Source organism: Tachypleus tridentatus, chromosome 13 (assembly GCF_004210375.1).
Source record: "Tachypleus tridentatus isolate NWPU-2018 chromosome 13, ASM421037v1, whole genome shotgun sequence".
In the NCBI taxonomy this organism is placed as follows: domain Eukaryota; kingdom Metazoa; phylum Arthropoda; class Merostomata; order Xiphosura; family Limulidae; genus Tachypleus; species Tachypleus tridentatus.
This window is the reverse complement of record NC_134837.1, coordinates 183,705,937-183,731,673: the sequence shown is the minus strand read 5'-3', so window position 1 is coordinate 183,731,673 and position 25,737 is coordinate 183,705,937. Positions and strand designations below refer to the sequence as shown.

At 34.7% G+C, this 25,737-nt stretch overlaps 1 protein-coding gene across 1 annotated transcript in view; it reads left to right on the top strand.

Moving 5' to 3' along the window:
• Window positions 1-908: 908 nt before the first annotated feature.
• Window positions 909-25,737, top strand: part of LOC143236747 (MAM and LDL-receptor class A domain-containing protein 1-like) — a 121,705-nt gene continuing 96,876 nt past the window's right edge. Inside the window, exons 1-6 of the mRNA XM_076475233.1 lie at window positions 909-1,066; window positions 9,925-11,877; window positions 13,586-13,906; window positions 18,149-18,334; window positions 19,707-19,817; window positions 24,688-24,948. Of these exons, the coding sequence (XP_076331348.1) occupies window positions 9,960-11,877; window positions 13,586-13,906; window positions 18,149-18,334; window positions 19,707-19,817; window positions 24,688-24,948 (2,797 nt within the window). The 5' untranslated portion in view covers window positions 909-1,066; window positions 9,925-9,959. The remainder of the gene's footprint in view (window positions 1,067-9,924; window positions 11,878-13,585; window positions 13,907-18,148; window positions 18,335-19,706; window positions 19,818-24,687; window positions 24,949-25,737) is intronic.

The following is a 25,737-nucleotide window of genomic DNA, read 5'->3' as shown; positions in this document are numbered from 1 at the left end:
CATATGGCTTATTTTTACAGCATAGAGTGAATCACTAAAGAACGTTTGTTAAACGTAGTTACTTTACTGATGAAGTAATGAGCTTCAAATTGCTCACAAGGTATGCATGTGGTCGAAATGTTAGTATAGTTTTATTTAAAAACATGTGATAGAGAAAGGATTATAAAAAATTACCAAATTTTGCTGAGAGGTTACGTCATACTAATCAATAAATCATGCTTTATTTGTCTTATTTTTTTTTATACCGTCATGGTTAAGTTGCACTTTGTTTATACTACAAAAGTTATGTTTTTGCGCAACTCGAATATCTGTAATTATACGAGTATTAATTAAAAATAAATAAACAGTATACAAACTCGAACACATACTCTAATTTATCCCAAATGATACAGCGCTATGTCTGCGGATTTACAACGTCAGAAAACGTCTTTTGACACCCGTGGTGTACAGAGTAGATATAGCCCATTGTGTAGCTTTATGCTTTATTAGAAACATATAAAACTCGAAGGACATCACCTGAATTAGGTTTTAACATTAAATACGAATAGCTTATAAACAAGACTATTTAAACAGAGCGCACTACTTTTCTTTTATTTTCTTATTTATCCGCGTATACTTTTAGCGTATAAACAAATGAAATACGACTAATAAAGACGGATACATATATTTCCCACGGATCTATATATATTTTTGAACGTGAAACAAAGAGAGCTCCATCTTTGTTGATAATACTGGGTGATTTGACGAATAATTTACTTGGAGGGAGTGGGGTAGAAGAGGGGATCCGTTAGAACGGTGGAATGACCAATTACGTTTTATCTTTATCAGCCATGTGTCAGCTCAAAATAATCGACAGGATGCAACGTTTAGACCTCGTCAGCTATTCCAGCTGCGTCATTCTCACACGGTTAGTGCCATCTTCGTATATAAAAGTGGCGTACCCAAACATTTGCCACATTACAACTTTTCGAAAGCAGAGCGCCAACGTTACAGAGCCATCTACTGGTAGAAAACGTCTAGAGAAAAAATAAAATAAAAACTGAAAGAAACGAACAATTTATTCCAGGTAAGTTGGCTATTATCGACTAGTATGTTCAAAATATTGTTGTTTCGTTTGCAAAAAAAAAAAAATTTCTCCCCATATTTCTTGGTATCTTATTTTTTATTAATTACATTAATTGTAGTTTGATACCAAACTTTGAGGGAGAGATGAAATTGTTTGTTTTGAATTTCGCGTAAAGCTACACGAGGGCTATCTGTGCTAGCCGTCTCTAATTTAGCAGTGTAAGACTTGAGGGAAGGTAGCTAATCATCACCACCCACCGCCACCTCTTGGTTTACTCTTTTATCAACGAATAGTGGGATTCATCAAAATTATAACACTCCCATGGCTGAAAGGGGCAGCATGTTTGGAGTGACAGAGAGTCGAACCCGTGACCCTCAGATTACGAGTTAATCGCCCTAACATCCTGGGCCGAATGGAGAGGTATCTTTATTTTAAAACAATATAAAGTTAGATATAATGTAGAAGACTGTCTTGTAATTACTTCCCAAAATAAATGAATTACCCGAAAGAAGTGTCTTGTGATAATTTAATATATATAAAAATTTCGATAATACTAACTTGTAACTCACTTTTCTCGACACATCACTTACCTTTTTTGACTTACTACTTTCCAAGTTTATAACATTCTATAGAACAAAAGTAAACCTCTCAGCCCCATGAAGAAACCAACTGTTTAAGGACCAGTGAACCTTAGGTCTATAGAACTGGCATCAAAGAAATTATTGGAAAGCTTTAGCATCCATTGATTTATTTATCATAGTCGTACAGTCTGTTAATACTTATTATGAACTAAAATGGCTGTTTTTTCATTTCGTTTCCCTGATATGCCTAAAAATTCCGTTTCATCTTAAGTTACCAACAACCGGAGATTAGAGTGAACGTTCTACACCACATTAAGGTGCATTTCAGAAGAGAAACCTCAAAATATTTACTTTATTGCTTATAAATTATTAAATGCTGCTAGCATAGATAAAATAAAATGTTTTGTTTGTCATTCGCAAAGTGTTCTGTCCATTGCAGGTATCGAAAATAGATTTTTAACGCTATAAGTCTTTAGATAATAATAAAATAAAAACGAATTTGAGAATTACTAGTTATAAAACATTGTTAAATATCTCAGAAAAGTATTAAATTACCTTCTGTCGAGGTATTTTGTTTGATAGAACTTATGAATAATTTTAACTCGCTGATTAAAATAAAAATATGTGCGCGATGAACTTGTTCATTGACTCATGTGTAGTCCTGCATGTCAAGGTGGTTAAGGCACTCGACTTGTAATTTGAGGGTCGCGGGTTCGCATCCCTGTCGCATCAAACATGCTCGCTCTTTCAACCATGTGGGCGTTATAATGCGACGGTCAATCCCACTATTCATGTTGGTAATTAATTGTAGCCCAAGAGTTGGCCGGTGGGTGTAATGATGACCACATGCTGCCTTCAACCATGTGGGCGTTATAATGCGACGGTCAATCCCACTATTCGTTGGTAAAATAGTAGCCCAAGAGTTGGCGGTGGGTGATGATGACCAGCTGCCTTCCCTTTAGTCTTAGTCTTACGCTGCTAAATTAGGGACGGCTAGCGCAGATAGCCCTTGAGTAGCTTTGCGCGAAATTCAAAAAACTGACAAGACATACAAGAAAGATGTATATTATATCATAGATTTGTACCATTTTAGTATCATTGGACTATGCAGCTTGTTTTCGAACGATAGTTTTAAAGTTTTAGTAATTTTAGACTATGTTGCAAGTTTTAGAATGATGTTTTTAAAGTTTTAGTGATTTGGGGCTATGCAACTAGTTTTAAATGTTTTTTTTTTAAGTTCTAGTAACCTTTTGTCATTTAGCTAGTTTTGGAATAGTGTTTTTAAATTTTTAGTGACTTTGTGTCATGTAGCTACTGGTCGAATGTTTGCAAGTAATGTTGTTCAGTGCATTCACAGCAGGAATTCTATGCTGTGTATTTTGAATATACTATAATAGTATGTTAGTGATATTAAAATGTGTAAAGAACATAACGTAACAGTTATTCTTGTTACTTCTGATAAAACTTTTTCGACATTAGTTTTCTTTTGGTTCATAGCTATCTGTCCTTGCATAGTTTTCAAACACTTTTGGAAATTGCAATAGTGGTGCGCCTGGGTGGCTTCACGTTGAGTCTGAAGGCTTATAACGCTAAAACAAAACGGGTTTAGATAACATTAGTGGACGCATTATAGATAGTTCATTGTGTAGCTTTACATATAGCTACAGACAAATAAAAAAATCGTTTGAAATTATCTATTAATTTGTGGCTCTCTGTTCTTGCATAAGTTTCAAACATTTGCTGAAATTTCGATAGAATCTCCATTGATTCAGGTCCGTCTGTTTGAATTTTTGTACTCAAACCGTTTACGAATGTTAGAATTTTATTCAGAAAATTGAAACGTAACGCTATACTATTTTATTAATATATATGTGCTTTATTTATTGATAACAACTATTAATTTTCTCCCGCTTAAACCTTTACTGATAGAATAATTGCAGCTGCGTCCATCTTTTTTTTTCTGTTCATGTTCTTTTATCTTGGACCATTGGAAGGTAATTGCACATAAATTAGTAGCTATCTGCCAAACGTCAGTTTTTTTTAACACAAAAACTATTGCAACAAGCTGTCTGTGCTGTGCTCACCACGAGTATCGAAACCCAGTTTTCGGCGTTATGAGCCTTTATAATTATTGCTGAGTCACTTGAGAGCTCTGGTAACTGATAACAAATACTAAAACTGCCTGTTAACAACGTGTTACTAAGAGAGCTTTCGAGCAGTGTAACTTTCGTATTCATCGGTCTCATCCATTTTGTGTCAAGAGTGGGGAAAGTCCATTGCCTTTTATAAAGTAACCAATGTACAAAAGAAATGTTTCTGGGACTAACTAGTCAGTATGCACTGGGAGAGTGTTTGAGTCACGTTTACCAAGTCTCAGTTGCACGTGTAAGGCTGAAATGTGTGATGTTTCCATGAAAGGCAGATGTTATGAAGGCTGTTCTAACAACCAGTCAAAAGAAGACAAAGAAAACCGTAAAGTAAAAGGAATAGTGTGATCAGATACTTTTCACTGTAACCAATTATTATCTTAGATCCTTTACTTATTGGCAGACCCGGATATAATTTATCAGACCTCAACCAATGAAAGTCATAAGAAACAGTTGTTGTTTCTACTAAGTGGGCTGTGTCCTAGATCTTGTGAACATGTTAAACCTTTCCTACCCTATAGGTCAAGGTCTGAATAGAATGACCCTGAACAAATATAACCCTCATTGTGGAAGACATTTCATCAATATCAGTATAACATATTGGGAGTTTTATTGTATTTTTCAAAGCAAGGTATCAAACCCTAAATTTATACAGGGTCTTACATGACAAATACCTCTGGCGGATTTTCAATTTTTCAAAGTTACCATCGAAACATGGCAATTTCTATTCAATTCGGCCCAGTATTTTAGTGTTAACATGTCACTATAAATCAGTCTTGAAGATTTTCAATTTCAATAACATAGTTTATTTTGTATTTCTTACTTTCCTTACGTCCTCTGAACCAAGTACTCAATCTTCATTGAACTTATAATTTCATTCTCTTCCTCCTCTAAATTATTTTATATTATTTCACTTGTCAAGTTTCTCATTTTACTTTTGCATTGTTTCTTTCAGATTCTGTGTAGTTTATTTTTCTGTTTACGTCGATCTCTTTTTTTTTTAATTATCTATGAATAATTTCTTTATTCTCTCTTACTGCTTTTATTATTTTCTCTCACTTTGTATGTAAACTCTTAGTTATCACTCATATTTTAATTCAGTTCTCAATATTTTCTTCTCGTATATTCCAGTTTTCTATTATTTATTCAATATCTTTCTATATATGTACGAATTTTAACTTTCTTTTCACACAGTCAGCTATCATTGTCAAGAAATTTTTCTAAATGATGACTTCCCTTACTAATGGTTTAATGTCATCTCATACTATCCTAAAACGAGTTCAATACGGTCTAATAACAATGTTCTGTATTACTAACTAATTACAACTAAACCGACAAGCCAGACACTTGGAGAGTTACTATTTGTATCATATCCTGGACTTCTTGTTACCAAGTACATCCTCATGAGAACTTAAGCTTCCTCAGGAAACAAACAAAATTGTGTGAGTCGTATGATAAAGTTCCTGCTGTTCCGGTATTCGGACAATTTACACAGAGCGTCCCATATCAAAGAAATTAGTGTCACGTCACCATCACGAGGCACAAAAAGAAAACTCTTTGCACAGACAAAATATCAAAAAAAATTGTAAAAAAACATTAGGTTATCCGTAGACACAATATCGATAAAATTGTAAAAAAATTAGATTATTCATACACTAGATATCAATAAAATTGTAAAAAAAAGATTATCCATACACAACATATCAGTAAACTTGTAAACAAAAATTAGATTATTCATAGACAACATATCAGTCAAATTGTAAAAAAACAACAAATTATCCATACACAAAATATCAATAAAATTATAACAAAAAATTGGATTATCCGTACACAAAATATCAGTATAATTATAAAAAAATAGATTATCAATGCAGAAAATATTAGTCAAATTGTAAAACAAATAAATTAGATTATTCATACATAATATATCAATAAAACTGTAACAAAAATTATGTTATTCGTACACAAGATATCAGTAAAACTGTAAAAAAGTAAATTATCCATACGCAAAATATCAATAAATTTGTAAAAAAAATAATTTATTGTTTTATTAAGAGCAATGTCTGTCTGTGCTGTGCAAATGCAGGAATGGAACGCACATTGTAGCGTCACAAGTCGTCAAGTTTACCACTAATCAACCAAGGAACTTTTTCATTTAAAAAAATACGAATAAATATACACAGTTGAATATATACAAATTGAATTACTTCTGTCCAAAATTTTTAAATTTACTTTCGTACATCATTTGTATAATACATTTAATCACACAGTTTTTTATGTTAACAGCATTTATTTGTAGTTGGATAGTTAATGGTGAGTTTGTCGTTGTATATTGACACACTTTACTCCTTGAAGAACTTCTGTGATTTTGTATCTTTAACGATGACCACGGATTTACAAAGTTCAAACGTGTTCTTAAAAACCAAATAAAACATATAACAATGAAACCGGTGACCATAGTTTCTCTCAAAAACAATATTCAAGATGGAAATTTGAGACATACAAAAAGAAAAAGAAAACCAGTAAGAATATCCTGATTTTTAAAAGTTTGTCTTCTATATTTCTCTGTAATAACTTTTATTTCTGGATAAATGAAAATCGGTATATTTTATGTATAAAATTACTAAAGATCATGTCATCAGAACTGGAAATTTCAACCTGTACGACACACACACATGCTGAAGGCTTATAAGGCCAAACTAGAAAACTTTAGGGTTCACATACAACCACCTGACTTTGAACTACTGACCAGCGGAGGGGCAGCCAACCGAAAGCTCTTGCCACCACAAAGGCTTAATTTAGTTAGTTTCCGTAGCTTTATACACTAACCTAGTTTGTCGCTATAGAGTTTAGTTTTTTGGTTTGTTTTGAATTTTTCTCAAAGCTAATTTTCGAATTAGCCGGCATGGCCAGGTGGTTAAGGCGCTTGAGTGATAATTTGATGGTCGCGGGTTCGAATCTCTGCCACACCAAACATACTCGCCCTTTCAGCCGTGGGAGCGTTATAATGTGACAGTCAATTCCACTATTCGTTGGTAAAAGAGTAGCTCAAGAGTTGGTGGTGGGTTGTGATGACTAGCTGCCTTCCCTCTAAATCTTATACTGCTAAATTAAGGGCTGCGCAAAATTCACACAATTTTGAATGTCAGGATTATTCTTAAAACCTACAAAAATATCATCAACATATCTTATGTGTGTGATGGTTGAAACTTTTCCGGAAAAGTTTCAACCATATTGTTTTCGTAATAACTTAAAAATAAATTAGCCAAACGTGGTAGAAGAATTGAAACCATTGACACCCCATCAAGTTGTTCGTAATAACAACCATTGAAAAAAAAAAGATTCTTTGATGACAAACTCTAATAGTTGTATAAAAACAGGCTTTTGTTATACCTCTAACCACATCAGAATTTTGTAAAATTAAATCACTACTTAATTCATTTAACGGTAAATTTGTATATAAGGACTCAATGCCAAGAAGGGCAATGTAGACAAATTTATTAAAAACCAGTTTAGATACGTTTTTGAAAAAATCAACTATTTCTCACCATAAGTTCATCACTTACATGAGATTAAAATAAACCTGCTAACTTGTAACTGAACAATTGCATAGTAATACAGCATTTCAACCACACTGTGTCTGCTATATGTATTTCCAACAACGCATTTTGTTCAGCACAGAACTTATTAGACTGACTAGAACACAACAGAGTGGTTTGCCAAATATTATTTACGTAGTAATGAAAATAAAATAAGCCTATTTCTAAGGTTTTAATGCTATGTACGTTTATGTTGTTAGTTAAGCTTAATGTCAGCTCCTGAGGAAGGTCGAAAGGTTTATTTGTTTTTGGATTTTGCGCAAAGTTATACGAGGGCTATTTGCGCTAGCAGTCCCTAATTTTGCAGTGTAAGGCTAGAGAGAAGCCACCTAGTCATCACCACTCACCGCCAACTCTTGGGCTACTCTTTTACCAACGAATAGTGGGATTTAGCGTCATATTATAACGCCCTCACGGTTGAGAGGGCAAGCATGTTTGGTGTGACGGAGATTTGAACCCGCGACCCTCAGATTACGAATCAAGAGCCTTAACCACCTGGCAATGCTGGGCCATGGGGTCGAAAGGTGAGTAAAATAAAATGTTTTTAGATTAAACCCACAATACTGTGTAAAAGTGTTAGGACAAAATGAAATATTAGATTTCAGGCTACTTTCAAAGAAGAGTGAAAGGTAAATCACAGGTGAAACATCTAAATTTTATTAATCTTCATATTTAGTAGAAACTCAGTGGAAGTTACTATTTTGTATGTAACCTATTGCTTTAAAAACTGCAGGCAGTCTTGTAGGTATTATTGCAATGTATTTAATCAAAATGTCCTCTTAGATGTTATTACAAATGTGCATAACACTCTTCCATAAGGCTTTTTTGGAAGTAATTTTTATTTGTCAAGTTTTAATCTATCAAATCCCAGATCTACTTAGTTCGGTTGAGATCAGAGTTCTGTGTTGGACATTAACTCATTACTTAACTAACTCCAGCAGCTTCTTTCTTAGCTAAGTAATTTCTACATAGTTTTGATGAGTGTTTGGGGTCATTATCATCTTGGTAGTAAAACACTTTACCAATAATACGCTAACCACTGGGTGTACCATGATGATACCTGATGGGACTTCTGTTGGTCCATTGATCCATCTATTTTGCAAAAATCTCCCGTTGTCTCAGTGGAAAAACACCCTCAAAACCATCACACTGCCTCTCCCATGCTTCATGGTTGTTGCTGTGCATTGAGGTAAGTATCTTTTACCTTTCTACTGCTGGACGTACAACGTCTCTTTGAACAAATTACTTCTAATTTGGACTCATACCACTCTTTTCCAATCGTAAATAGTCCAGTTTTGTATATTTAGCAAATTTCAGCCTTTTGACAATATTTGGAGATCGAAGGAAAGGTTTTCTAAATACTACACGGCTAAATATTCCATTATCATTGAGTCTTCTTGATACTGTAGATCTGGACACTTTTCTGTCATTTGGTACATGGATGTTTATCTCATGCTTGAAATCAGTAGCAGTCTTCCTTCTGTACTGAAGGCTGCATAAACAAAGATAATTAACATCAGTATAATTGAATTTAGGTGTTTTGCCTTTTCTTTCCTATTTTCAAATTTATTTATTTTTTTAGTCTCATGATATATGATGTACTTGACAGTGTTTGAGGAACATTTCAAGTCTGCATCAATTTGTCGGAGGGTCCAACTAGCATCATTTAAAGCTTTTATGTGAACTCTCTGCTCTACCTACTTACAATTCTCTACGCTTTGGGGACCGTGGCATGACAACCAAACTTAATATGTAGTGTTAAAAACTCTTTGTATCAAGGTTTATTTGTGGAGTGCTATTAAATTGATTTCTTCTAGCATATACTGGTACCATATGTTAGCTTCTCACTAGCTTCTTTTTACATAGTTAAAACACTTCATTGGGGCACCATGACAGTTATTTCAGACCCTAAATTTGATCAGTATGTTTATTCAAGCAGAGTCCTTGTGACATGTCCTTGGTACAAATATATAGAAATTCTAAAACACGAAAAGTATTCTCATCCTGGCTCATCAACTGTCAACAAGGATCAGTGAAGTATTACCATAAAAGAAATTTACATTTTTTAATGACATGGAAGTATTATCTCCATAAAATGGAAAGAATGACAAATGTTTTGTTATTCAAACACTTTTGTACAGAACTATACAGTTTATAGTGAAAGCTCATTGTAAATATTTTTGTCCAAATTATTTGTTTTTATATACCGGTTGCTTACATGATGATTTATAAAATATACTGATTTATTACAAAAAAAAAAAACATTTACTAATATTTGATATTTTAAACATATGTAAGTGCTCCACTTTTTCACTTATTTATTTACCAAATTTCTTTATAATTTAGAAACAGACGATAATTAATTCTATAACTGAACAATTGTTTTCACCAACATGTAAATAACTATTACATGTTCTGCCAAGATTTGATATTTTAAACGTTTTCTAATTTTGCATAACCACTTTGTACACAATACGTTTAATTAATCTTGATCAAAACTAACTTAAATAACTTTTGTTTTCTCTCCATAGTTTCGAAAAAGTGACGTCAGTTTTAGTGTAACAACATGTTATGCTATGCCGTGCTCTTCTTACTAGGACCACTCTTCTGCTGTGCCCAGAATGTAGAAGAATATGAAAAATCGTTGGACACTGTCTATGACTTAGATCATGTGAATAAAAAGGACGAAATTCCTCCCAGTTTCCAGTTTTTTCCGCTACATTTTCGAACAGCTGAGGAACGACAAAATATAAATGATACAACCAAAATTTTAAACTTAAAACCACAGATTAGTAACAGAACGTCATCAACAGGAGGAACACAGAAAATTACACCTGCCAACCAAACAGAAACTCTGGCTTCTGAAATAAACTACAAAACAACAACAATCAAAGAAGATAGTCTAACAACTGTTAATTTACCAGTTTCTTCTTCGACAGTCAGAGAAAATGATCCAGACACTGTTAATCTACCAGAGTCTACAACAACCAGAGAATATGACCCAACCACTGTTAATTTACCAGTGTCTACAACAGTCAGAGAAAATGGCCCAATCAATGTTAATCTACCAGAGTCTACAACGATCAGAGAAAATGACCCAACCACTGTTAATTTACCAGTGTCTACAACAACCAGAGAATATGACCCAACCACTGTTAATTTACCAGTGTCTACAACAGTCAGAGAATTTGATCCAACCACTGCTAATTTACCAGAGTCTACAACAACCAGAAGAAATGACCCAACCACTGTTAATTTGGCAGTTTCTACAACAGTCAGAGAAAATGATTCATCCACTGTTAATTTCCCGGATTCAACAACAGTCAGAGAAAATGACCCAACCACTGTTAATCTATCAGAATCTAAAACAACTAGAGAAAATGATCCAACCACAGCTAATTTACCAGAGTCTACAACAACCAGAAGAAATGACCCAACCACTGTTAATTTGGCAGTTTCTACAACAGTCAGAGAAAATGGCCCAACCACTGTTAATCTACCAGAGTCTACAACGATCAGAGAAAATGACCCAACCACTGTTAATCTACCAGAGTCTACAATAGTAAAAAGAAATGACCCAACTACTGTTAATCTACCAGAGTCTACAACAATCAGAGGAAATGACCCAACCACTGTTAAATTGGCAGTTTCTACAACAGTCAGAGAAAATGATTCATCCACTGTTAATTTCCCGGATTCAACAACAGTCAGAGAAAATGACCCAACCACTGTTAATCTATCAGAATCTACAACAACTAGAGAAAATGACCCAACCACTGTTAATTTACCAGAATATACAACAGCCAGTGAAAATGATCTAACCACTATTAACTTACCAGTTTCTACAACAGTCAGAGAAAATGGCCCAACCAATGTTAATCTACCAGAGTCTACAACGATCAGAGAAAATGACCCAACCACTGTTAATCTATCAGAATCTACAACAACTAGAGAAAATGATCTAACCACTGTTAATTTACCAGAATCTACAACAGCCAGTGAAAATGATCTAACCACTATTAACTTACCAGTTTCTACAACAACGAGAGAAAATGACCCAACCACTGTTAATTTACCAGAATCTACAACAGTCAGAGAAAAGGATTTAACCACTATTAACTTACCAGTTTCTACAACAGTCAGAGAAAACGACCCATCCACTAATAATTTGCGAAGCTCTGAAACAACCATAGAAAATTACATAACTACTGTTAATTTGCTAGATTCCACAACAACCAAAGAAAATTACCTAACACCTAAAACCTCTAAAACATTTACAACTCCCACTATAATAGATTCAAAAACAACGATATCAGAAGGAACTACGACTACTGAACAGGAAGAAGTGTCGTTTTTTCCTAGCACTGATCAGTTTTCTTTGAAAACTGAACATTTTACAAGATATACAATGACATCAAATAACATCAGCCAAACAGTAACAGAATCTGCAGAAGATTCCACATTTTCACCCAGTTTTACAAGTGGTACGTTTTTTATTCTTATACTATTTGGTCTTGTTATAAATGTTTAAGATTAAAGCGAACTATAAGAAAGAAAGCCTACAATTAGTACAAAACACGATGTCTTGGCACACAGGTTATGACCTGCTATTCACGTTAGGGTACTTTCTACTTTTCTTTATACTTGAAAAATAATATTCGTAGATACATTGTGTCCCTTGTTTACTTGCATAATTATACGTAGATAGAACAGACGGCCTGTTTACTCACACACTGATATCGTTAGCTAGAATACATTATGTTATCTTGAACCCTCAAGAGAACATTTTCGAAGTAGATTATCTGGTTTGAAAAGAGTGATAGGTCTAAATTACAGGCCTAAAACGTCTTGTGTAAGAATACTACATTCTTAGCTTTAACTGGTTATCTCAAACTATAAAATAAAGACAAATCATAATTGGTTTTGCAAATTTCCAATCCATAAACGCGAAAGATAGACTGAAGCCAAACTCTTATACCCACTTCAGCAGTTACATGACATTACTGGCTATTAAATATTGCAAAAGAAGATATAATATCAGGATAACTCACGGTTACATTGGTAAGCTCCCTTCAGCTGTCCGAGGGCTTATAATACAATATAATAATCAGGTTTTAATATCTGTGGTGTACCAACTGTGTGGCTTTGCACTTAATAACAAATAAAAAAATTATGAGTTAATGTATATACATATACACAGAAACATGATAAAACAGTCTGAAAGTAATTTAAGGTACCACCAATAGGTACTTGTAGCTCAGGTTTTATTATAACGTAACAAAAGTTTTTGTTTTATACAAGAACTATTCTGCACTTTCAACTGAGAAAGCGGCACATTATTTCCCAGAGTCTATAGAGCCGGAGCATGGTATTGTTGGACAGAATGTCTGAGTTAGAAAGATGAGTTTTGTGATTTTTATTTTAACCTTACCCTAAACGGTCAGATTAGAGACCCCTAGGGTTCAATTATAGCTCTACTTTAATCTAAACTCTTGACCAAAGGGAAAACACCCAGTTAGCAGAATTTACTTCCACGGAAGCTTTCTCTTATTCTGGAAATTATTATATAAATTGTCAGTCGCTTTTATAACGCGCCCTCAGCTGAAAGTGTCATTAATTATGTTTAGTGTTCACTAACATTACGGTTTGAACCTTGTATCTTGCGACCCCTAGACCAGAACACTAATCACTGGATCATAACTGTCCCTTTAATTAAATTAACGATAAATCACAATTATTTTTCTGTTATGTGTGAGTTCTTAAATTACGTAGTGAAACAGTACCTTGCCATTTTGTACTACATTGCGTTACCAAAGATACTGAGACAATATGGGGGAAGTGTTGTTTTTCTTAGTTATGGGTTCTTTGTCAGTGTTTATCGTAATCTGTAAACTTAGTCTTTTTTCTTTTTTCGATAGAGAGACTAATTTTTTCTTACCTTTGACATTTTTAGATAAAGAAATAACATTCGCCTTTTGTTCGTTTTAGCGCAAAGCTACTCAATAGGCATCTACACTCTGTCCACCACAGGAATCAAACCCTAGATTTTAGCGCCGAAAGTTGGGACACTTGCCACTCAACCACTGTTACAGGCTCATAAATTTTTGTTAACGTTTTCTTCAGTTCTTGGCCGTTAGGTTACATATAAATATGGAATCTTTTTAATGATATCTTCTGTTCTTATTACTTTAGGACCTCCTGAGAAGGGGGAAAATATCACTTTGATATGGACACCAAAGAACACGACCGTCATAAGAAGTGACCCGGCTACATTCTTTTGTAAGCTTAACACAACCGAGATTACCGATGTGACTTGGGCAAGAAACGGTGTGGAGCTGATACCAACCCAGAGTGTTAAAGACAACGATACTTTTCGGATCGTAAAAGTGAAAAACGGCTGCGTTTTGCGTATTTTACGAGTACTGTACAACTGGGACGGAGATAAGATATCGTGTGTGATTAGTAAAAAGGGACAGAACAAAACTATTAATATTGACTCCTGGATTAAAATGGGTATGTAAACACTTCCGCAGTTGTTTATATATTATGAAGTAAGCGTAAAAATTGTGCACAATGTCTCCCAAATCAGTAATAAAGAAGTGTATGTCTTATATCCAATGCAGAAATTACGTATAAATGAAAGCAAAATTAGAAGGAAAATAACCCAATAAGTTATTTCTTAAGGCTGTGAGAGCTCTTAAACATATTCAAAATCATAGTAATCCACAAATAAACATTAATAATCAATCGTGGAGATAGATTAAAAATATTCAAGTAAAACAGATATCTGTTATTTGTTTATTTTAATCTTTCGTTTAAAGTTAGAAAATAGTTAGCCGCTCATAGTCGTCTCTAATTTTGAACTGATAATACAGAAAGAAGTCAGCTAGTCAACAACACCCGCCATCAGTTCTTAGTGGGGCGTGATTGTCACTCTTATAACGTACCTATGGAACCACTAGGTTCTTAGTGGGGCGTGATTGTCACTCTTATAACGTACCTATGGAACCACTAGGTTCTTAGTGGGGCGGGATTGTCACTCTTATAACGTACCTATGGAACCACTAGGCCATGCTTAGCCTACTTTATCCTTGGAATTTAAAAAATTCCAACATGAATATACGTATCTACTGTGCAGCTAAATCACCGGAATATCTAGTTGCGTCGAGTACTGGGCGACACTCCCAGGAGTTGCATCGCCAGGCACTGACCTCCTCATATTAAGACACTGGAGGTACAAGATTTCCTTCTGACTCTGTGTTGCCCTGCTGATTGCCTATCTCTTGTATCTTCTACTTACGTCATATAGTACTTTGTTTCTTAGCAGTTTCATTACATCTTAATATTAATGAAATCCTTCTGTGGTTGTCAGTTTTGCCGGTAGATAGAGTTATGTGCTGGACTTGGTAAAGGAGCTTGTTAGTTTCCTTGTTTAGTTTTACCCATACTTAGTCCATTAGTTACATTTAGTTGATGATTTCATCATGTTGTTACTACGTTGCTTCTTTTCATTTAAATCAGTTACTCTTCATTTTATGATGTACTGCTCTGATTAGAGTTTCATTTATGGTTTTCACCTCAGTCCTTGTGCTGCTTATGCAAAGCTTGAATGTTCCACAGTCTTTGTGAAAGAATGATCTGTAACTATGTTGACAAGGTATTGGCCTTCAGAATATTTAACTAGATGCTGGACTCTTGAATGTTCCACTGTCTTTGTGTAAGAATGATCTGTGGCTATGTTGACACGGGATTGGTCTTCAGAATATTTAAATAGATGCTGGACTCTTGAATGTTCCACTGTCTTTGTGTAAGAACTATCTGTGACTATGTTGACAAGGGATATTATTAAAAAGGGGGAAAATCTGAGACCTGATGATGAAAAATTATCTCAGTGGTGGTTGTATAACGCATGTGTTCCCGTAAATGCTTCCTGAGGTGTCTTTTAGGCAATTCTTTGATTGGTTGGCGTCTGAAAATCATTGTGGAATTATTATATTCTAATTTAGAAGGACAGAGAATAAATGACTGAAATCATGATCTCTGCGCTAAAATACCCCAGTGACGAAATTTGTTTATAAATGCTGTTTGTGTTCTGTAAAACAGTCGAAGCTTATGACATACACTAATGTTTGGATGTTGGTAGCTTAAATTCATCTTGTGGCCATTCTTAAACAAGTATTTCATATCCTTTCAGTCTTATATAGCTGCAGAGCACTCATACTAATTAATGGTGGTGCACAATTCAGGATGGAGTGGATAAAAGTTGATACTTCACAAGTAGACGGTGTTCTTCAGCTCTAATTCTTGCTACAATTTGCATTGTGTAAATGCCTTTGGCAGTTTTGGTTAATGCGGTGTTACTTTGATTAGTAAAGTTAAATTATCTATCAGAGCTACGCCCCCCACCATTCCCGAGGTACTTCACTGTTTTTTCCAGAGGAATAGCAGTGCCAGAAAAGAAAGATGATGGCCTGTCTTCATCAACATGACTGTTGTTGAATATGCAGAACACATCTATGTCTTTGACAGGATTAATGACTATTCCTGTATCACTACACCATTCAGTTATCTTGCTAAGAAATAGTTGCATCTTTCTTTCGATTTCACCTTTTCTAGAGCCTTCGTTTGTACACCAAAATGTCATCAGCAAAGGTTAGCACACAGCATATGTTTGAATTATCAAAACAACTAAATCAGTGAAGTATATAATGAAGAGGGCTGATGAGAATGGTGATCTTTCATAGACACCAATGTTAACAGTGATCCAATCCCACTGCTTGTTTCCATGTTCCACGATGTGTCTTCTGATAATTAGTGCAGCTACAATCCGTTTTACGCAGTTACAGTAGTGCCAACCTCTTTTGAACATTTGTCCGTAAGAATTATCAATCAAACTATATTTACAGATCTAAAGCTGCTGCCAAGGTGTTGTGGCAAGCGTCAAAGCCTTCTCATATATCAGCTGAAAATTCAATATCACTGATCCAGGATTCTGTACCACTGACGTCCAACTAACCATCATGGTGGCTGTGACTCAGACTGGTAAACAAGACTTGTAGCTCTGGCCCTTTCCGTGATTTTGTTAAGAATGTTTTGTAGGACGATGAATCGATAGTCTGTGAAAGAAGTGTGATCCTTTTGGGTAAGGATGTTATAAAGGCATCAGTAAATATTTCATGGATGTTACCTGTTTCTTAGTTACATTGATTGTCTAACACTAATTTTAGCATGTTGTCTTCCGTGAGGTTCTTAAAGGTAGATATTACTACACCATTTAAGCCTGAAGCTCCTTCCACCTTTAGATGTATTTATGCTTCTGTATAATTTATCTAGGCTAAAGATGACTTCCGTATCTACATGTACTTGCAGTTCAGATAAGAACTGTTATAGCTCGATTTCCTCCTGCATGCTACCATGGTAATATTGATTAAAATATCTCATCATGACTTCGTTTTCATCTTTACGGAGGAGTAATGTCATAATTATATGTTACTGATACCGCCTTTTTTTATATATGCCAGCCATAAGTATGTTTAAGCACCAACATGAAATGCTTGTGAGATTGGCCTTGCTCTTTAGTTCATTCCATTTCATGTCACGTGCATTGGAAGATGGTCGCCTGTAGAGAGCACAAGCCTTATTCCGAAAAAGCCTCGCTTCCTCTGCTCGGGCTAGGTCATATCTGAACTAATGTAGTAAACATAAGAGATCCGTATCTAATATAGCGAGCAAAGCCAAGAAAACTCACGTACAAAATATAACATATTTATTGTTATAAATTTATTTAAACACCTACGTTTCTTTCAGTGTAGCTTTTTGATGCATGTGACATATATTGTTGGATGTATATTGGGCGAGTCCCGCCTATTTTCTAAATTTGTAGAAGATTCTCAAAAATAAGAATCAATAATATGTGGTTTATCAAGAATCTCGCCATAAAGTATGTAAAACCGACGCACTAAGAGACAATATATTTTTTGTCAGCTACGGAAAACTACAGAATTTGACAAGGAACATTATTGGGTTTCGAACATTAGGTACCGTTTAACTTCAGAGAATTAACTTCGGACATTCTTATTTCTACGAAGACATTAGATACTTATCTTCCTCTGTGAAAAGTAAGCTTGTGAATCGTGTTAGGCCAAACAAGAATACAGCTAGCTAGCGCTCCTGTCAAATGAAGTATATCTGTGTATCAACATAAAAGTAATTTATCTCCAGACCAGATGGGAAACAGAATACTGTCTGTGAGTTTGTAATGGTTTATATGTAAACCAATATTTTTAATAACTGTTTGTAATAACATATCGAAGTTAAATTAACTTCTTAATTAAAATTAAAATTTCTGGCTATTTGAAATAGTAATACGTAACGTGCATAACATAATAAATTGGAGACTCATTCCAGATGAATTATAATACGTAACAAAAACAAGTCCTATTTATAGTCATATGACCTTGAAAGTCAATATATGATTACGTATAGTACTACAGAAATCAAATTTAGCATAACCACACCTTGCTAATTATTGTAATTAGCATTGTTGAATCATGCAACAACACTGAGGCTTAAGTCCAGTATAGATAGGCTTATGTGCCAAAATAGATTCTCCATTTTTAATTATTAAGTTTTCTAGTTTTACTATAAAATTACATTAGGCACAAAAATTTTTCACCGTACGAAAAGTAATGTGATAGAAACGTGAATATAAGTGGATTTAAATAGGTGAATCTTACAACTCTTCTACACGTATAGATTCTAATCCAACCTGTGATTTCCCAAGAATAACCTTCCATCCTCAGCCAACCAAAGTGGTTAAAGCTGGAGGGAACGTGACTTACAACTGTAATGCAAATGGATATCCGCTGCCGAATTTTCTCTGGTTGAAAGATATGGTTCCTATTCCATCAGAAGAAGAACGATTCATTGTGGATACTCATGGTATTTTCTGTTTAATTTCATATTTAACTTCATATTTAAATTTAGGCTTAACTCTTTTTCTCGTTCTGTGTACAGTTTGTTTTCTTTGTAATCTTTTAATGGTTAACGTACAGATAAAAATTTTCACAGCGAGAATTAAGATGGCATTATTATGAAAGTTTAAAGCTCTAAATAGTAATATTTTTAATGCAGTATTCTAGGAACACCATAAATTCTGTTGGTACAATGTTGATAACTACTACTTTTTTGGCCTTTATATAAATTACCCCAGTGAAAGAAAGAAAACCAGATATCACATCCACCTCAGATCTTTAGAAAACAGACGTTTTAATAATGTATAACCTATTTAATATTCAAAGAAACAACGAAGCTTTTACCCCATTACGTTAATTTTCTTTTAAACCATGAGGTTTTCAATATAAAATATGACATTGATCAAATGTAACACACATAAATCAGCATTATAGGTCATCACCATGTGATGTGTACAAATATTTATTTATACTTTCTCTGTAAACTACATACGTAATGATAAATACATTACAACGTTGTTAAGAGTTATCAAGTTGAATAAATACTTTATAAAATACTTATATAACAGTTATAAAAATAACAGATAACCTTTTTATAAAATTTAAGGTAACAGTTATCAAACAAAAGAAATAACCTTTCACAAAACAAGGTTGTATAAGTGACATGAAATTAAATACTTTGGTTCATTTATTGGATCAAATCAAAACTAGTTATAAAAATCATAATTGAGACTTCCAGTTCATGAGACGTTTGGAATATTATAAGGGAAGAGTGTGATAATATAACGTGTTTATAAGGACCAGCGTTCTTACAGGTGTTATACTATATATATCAATAACGTATAGTATAGTATTATATATATATAGTCTTTCTAATTGTAACAAATACCATTAGTTGACTTCGAAATATTTACATACGTCAGGGATTTAAACTTCTGAAATGCACTAATGTAATGGTATTTTATACAAAACCTTAAGTTAGAAATAAAAACAATGTGCAAGCAAATTCTATCAGAACTTCTGTTTGTATAACACTTTTATGTATATTTATATATACTGTCGTTCATAATAACGATTAAATTTTATTTATAAACGCAAGGGTGGTAAACGTCTAACGTTATTTAAACTTTAAACTGTTGCTAGAACAGAGACAAGTCTTCTAGTTAGATTCTTAAAAGGACACGTATTATATTTGGACGCATTTTTGTGTTTTAGAACGTTATTAATTTGACTACAGTTATAATGTAACAAAATGTTAATTTAGTGAAATTTAAACCTACAAACTGAAATATGATGTTAATTACTGTTTATTCATCAACTTACGTGTTAATTATTTTAAGGAAACCTGACTATTTTGGACATTGAAGAGAAAGACGGTGGAAAGTATGAGTGTATAGCCGAAAACGAAAGAGGTTCGATTATGTCACGTGGTTCACATCTTTACGTTGGAGGTGAGGGGCCATTTTTAAATATTCGACAATTCTAACGACCAGTTATTACAACTTTTCTCATTTTGTTCAGAACCAAAGTTCTTAAAACGTGTTTTCTCGTTGAAACATAACGGATATGAAAGTTAAAGTAAAAAAATAATAAAAAGACTCATAATAATTATGGATAATTATGGCATGTATACAATATATATGCTCAAAGTTCACCGATTTGAAAAATGTTATTTAATCTGTAGTATCTCATAAAGTTTGGAAATATTTTTTCAAAGGTTCTTCTGCTAGTGACACCGCTACTGTAGTTAATTTAAACTGTTTATTGAAACATCATAAACCCATAAGACATTCGAGTTTAAACCCTTTTGCCGTAACCGGTTTAAGTCATTTTTATAATTATTATTTCATAAACAGTTTAGGAAGAGTACTCGTATTTAATTGACTGTGAAATGGGTAACAGCTACCCGCCCTACCAGAGATAAACTTGTAGAAATATACTAGTGACCTTGAATGGGTAACAACTACCCACTCTACCAGAGAAAAACTTGTAGAAATATACTGATGACTGTGAATGGGTAACAACTACCCACTCTACCAGAGAAAAACTTGTAGAAATATACTGGTGACTGTGAATGGGTAACAGCTACCCGCCCTACCAGAGATAAACTTGTATAAATATACTAGTGACCTTGAATGGGTAACAACTACCCACTCTACCAGAGAAAAACTTGTAGAAATATACTGGTGACTGTGAATGGGTAACAACTACCCACTCTACCAGAGAAAAACTTGTAGAAATATACTGATGACTGTGAATGGGTAACAACTACCCACTCTACCAGAGAAAAACTTGTAGAAATATACCGGTGACTGTGAATGGGTAACAACTACCCACTCTACCAGAGAAAAACTTGTAGAAATATACTGATGACTGTGAATGGGTAACAACTACCCACTCTACCAGAGAAAAACTTGTAGAAATATACTGGTGACTGTGAATGGGTAACAGCTACCCACTCTACCAGAGAAAAACTTGTAGAAATATACTGGTGACTGTGAATGGGTAACAACTACCCACTCTACCAGAGAAAAACTTGTAGAAATATACTGGTGACTGTGAATGGGTAACAGCTACCCACTCTACCAGAGAAAAACTTGTAGAAATATACTGGTGACTGTGAATGGGTAACAACTACCCACTCTACCAGAGAAAAACTTGTAGAAATATACTGGTGACTGTGAATGGGTAACAGCTACCCTACTAGAGAGACACTTAAAGAAATATACTGGTGACTGTGAATGGGTAACAGCTACCCACTCTACCAGAGAAAAACTTGTAGAAATATACTGGTGACTGTGAAATGGGTAACAGCTACCCTACTAGAGAAACACTTGAAGAAATATACTGGTGACTGTGAAATGGGTAACAGCTACCCTACCAGATAAACACTTGTAGAAATATACTGGTGACTGTGAAATGGGTAACAGCCACCCTACTAGAGAGACACTTAAAGAAATATACTGGTGACTGTGAATGGGTAACAGCTACCCGCCCTACCAGAGATAAACTTGTATAAATATACTAGTGACCTTGAATGGGTAACAACTACCCACTCTACCAGAGAAAAACTTGTAGAAATATACTGATGACTGTGAATGGGTAACAACTACCCACTCTACCAGAGAAAAACTTGTAGAAATATACTGATGACTGTGAATGGGTAACAACTACCCACTCTACCAGAGAAAAACTTGTAGAAATATACTGGTGACTGTGAATGGGTAACAACTACCCACTCTACCAGAGAAAAACTTGTATAAATATACTAGTGACCTTGAATGGGTAACAACTACCCACTCTACCAGAGAAAAACTTGTAGAAATATACTGGTGACTGTGAATGGGTAACAACTACCCACTCTACCAGAGAAAAACTTGTAGAAATATACTGATGACTGTGAATGGGTAACAACTACCCACTCTACCAGAGAAAAACTTGTAGAAATATACTGGTGACTGTGAATGGGTAACAGCTACCCACTCTACCAGAGAAAAACTTGTAGAAATATACTGATGACTGTGAATGGGTAACAACTACCTACTCTACCAGAGAAAAACTTGTAGAAATATACTGGTGACTGTGAATGGGTAACAACTACCCACTCTACCAGAGAAAAACTTGTAGAAATATACTGATGACTGTGAATGGGTAACAACTACCCACTCTACCAGAAAAACTTGTAGAAATATACTGGTGACTGTGAATGGGTAACAACTACCCACTCTACCAGAGAAAACTTGTAGAAATATACTGATGACTGTGAATGGGTAACAACTACCCACTCTACCAGAGAAAAACTTGTAGAAATATACTGGTGACTGTGAATGGGTAACAGCTACCCACTCTACCAGAGAAAAACTTGTAGAAATATACTGGTGACTGTGAATGGGTAACAACTACCCACTCTACCAGAGAAAAACTTGTAGAAATATACTGGTGACTGTGAATGGGTAACAGCTACCCACTCTACCAGAGAAAAACTTGTAGAAATATACTGGTGACTGTGAATGGGTAACAACTACCCACTCTACCAGAGAAAAACTTGTAGAAATATACTGGTGACTGTGAATGGGTAACAGCTACCCTACTAGAGAGACACTTAAAGAAATATACTGGTGACTGTGAATGGGTAACAGCTACCCACTCTACCAGAGAAAAACTTGTAGAAATATACTGGTGACTGTGAAATGGGTAACAGCTACCCTACTAGAGAAACACTTGAAGAAATATACTGGTGACTGTGAAATGGGTAACAGTTACCCTACCAGATAAACACTTGTAGAAATATACTGGTGACTGTGAAATGGGTAACAGCCACCCTACTAGAGAGACACTTAAAGAAATATACTGGTGACTGTGAAATGGGTAACAACTACCCACCCTATCAGAGAAACACTTGTAGAATTATACTACTGATTATACAGTCTACTTATGCAACTAAATTACAGAGGACGGTCTTTTAAAAATATTCTGACTTTTGCTTTTGTTTTTTAAGTATCGACATTGCCAGGTCGTTAGGTTAGTTGACTCGTATTCTGAGGATCGCGAGTTCGAATCCTAGTCAGATCAAACATGCTCGCCCTTTCAATCATGGAAGCGTTATAATATATCGTCAATCCCACTATTCGTTGGTGAAAGAGAATCTCAAGTGTAGGCGGTGGGTGGTGATGACTACCTGTTTCCCCTCTAGTCTTACACTACTAAATTAGGGGTGGTTAACGCAGATAGGCCTCGTGTAGCTTTGCGCGAAATTCAAAACAAACATTCTTTTTCTTTTTTGTGAACTGAAATATCTCAAGAATTTACAATGCCCTCTACAATCTTATAATATAATTTCAAGTTTGTTCCTCAAGAAGAAAGGTACAACTTTCGTAAGCTTTTGTGTTATAGGGTTTTTATGAATTTGTCTGAAGGCTTTCTGAACGTATGTGTTTTTTGACATTATGAACCTATCATTATTGTCCTTCTCATGACACGTGGTCAATAACTATCGCTTTTTCAAAGTGATTTGTATTCTGGTAAAGACCCAAGCAGGGCAAAACATTATTACTTTTACTGTGGTTTTAAATAAAAATTCTTTAACAGTCTTATTGGTCGTCTCTGTTATAAATGTATTTCAAGTAGTTTCATTGACTTGTAGGTCATGAAATATCTTTAACTTACTGTTTTGTAATTTGGCAAATATCTTACTTATATATATATTTATGAATAAAATGTGCATTCAGTTGGAGTAATATTGGAATGTGCAAAAAAAGGTGTCTAATACATGACAGTTTTAGTAGCATAGCTGTTACCCAGTAGTTGTGTAACACTAAGAATTCTAAGTTTCACTTCGTTGGTCACTTGTATCACAATAACACGTTTGGAACCTAACATTTTCATGCGTCGTATTTGTCATTGTTATGCAAATTCGATTTTACAGGTCACTGAAGTCACAAAACTGTTACCTTTATTAATATTTTTTCTATTGGTTTGTAGTTAATAGAAGCTATCTCTCCTCGTGTTTTAAACATTCTTAGTTTAGAAAGACATATACTTGGTTGTTTGATTGGTTTGTTTGTTTTCTAAATTTCGTAAAAGGAGCCGAGCTACACCAGGGCTATCTGCACTAGTCGTCCCTAATTTAGCAGTGTAAAACTATAGGGAAGGCAGCTAATCATCACCACTCACCACCAACTATTGGGCTACTCTTTTACCAATAAAAGTGGGATTTACCCTAACATTGTAACGCCCCCACGGCTGAAAGGACGAGCGTGTTTGGTGTGACGGGGACTCGAACCGACGACCCTCAGATTACGAGTAAAGCGCCCTAACCATATGGTCGTGTCGAGCCGTGATTGGTTTGTAGTTAAGCACGAAACTGTATCTGTGCTGTGCTCACCACGGGTATCAAACCCCAGTTTATAGTGTTCCAAGTCCATATACTTATCGCTAGGCCACTCTCTTGTCTGGAGTTGGTATGTTCTCACAGAAGGTTCGCCGTCATAGTGTGCCATGTATTCCTTTCCAGTGCCTCACTGACGTATTCTGAAAAGTCCAGTCGTACCATTCGTAGATGTCTTTCATAGATAATCATGAACAACTGGAAATAAAACATTTCCGACATTATGTGAAGAAATTTTTTATATTATTAAACGTTGTCGCCAGTAACTACTTGCGGTCCTATATTCTAATGATGTATCACTTCAGTCCATATAGCCGTTCTTGATTTCTACTTCTGATATTTTTCTTCTCTCGTTCAAATTAACACTACCAAGACTTTTTCGAAGGTCGTTATTATTAGTCTAATTTCAAGTATGTGTTTTGAAATTTTTACAGCGGTACAAGTTCCTCCATACTTCGTGGAACGTCCGCCTTCAGAAGTCAAAGTTATCTACAGTGACAACCTAACATTGGTGTGTGTTGCCGGCGGTGAACCCGCGCCCACTGTACAATGGAGAAACGGCTCCAAGGTTTTGGTTGAAGGAGAATATGAGGCTATATTAAACGTGAAGGAGATTTGGACAGAGCATACTTTAACTTGTTTTGTCTCGTCTCCACTTGGAACTCTCACTACTGACACCAAAGTGAGGTTATCTCGTAAGTCAACATGTTTCAATTTACTCTCTGTTGTCATACCACCAAGTTACAGAATACTAGATAATGTTGTATTTTATACCAGAATTAAAATTTAAGCGCTGAGGAAGTATATGTTAAAGATAAGTTATTGATAGCATTAATCGATAAAGTAACGTTAGAATACTGGAAGGGTTAAAAAGTATAAGCCAACAAAGCATAAGGTGTGTAATTTACAGATGAAATAGATATGAATTGAAACGTAAGAATTATATTCCGACGAAACACGAGTCAGCAGTTAACTGTCAATTTCACATAAGAAAAGTAAACTGAAAGTGAATGAGTGTGTGTGTGTGTTTTCTTATAGCAAAGCCACATCGGGCTATCTGTTGAGTCCACCGAGGGGAATCGAACCTTTGGAAGATGAATGAGAGATAACAAGTATAAAGTTTAAAAGAGAGAAATACAGGGTATATAAATTAAGGAATAATGAAGTTACTATAATTCACAAAGTCACAAGCAGATGGAGCTATAATTCACAAAGTTACTAGTAGACGAAATTATAATTCACAAACTTACTAATAGACGGAGCTATAATCCACAAAGTACCTAGTAGATGGAGCTATAATTCAACAAAGTTACTAGTAGACGGAGGAATAATTCACAAACTTTCTAGTAGAAGTAGCTATAATTCTCAAAGTTACTAATAGAGGGAGCTATAGTACTAGTAGAGGAAGCTATAGTTTACAAAGTTGACAAATAAGGTGTCAGATAAATATCGAATAATTTGGATTTGGTCATCAGTAATTTCAA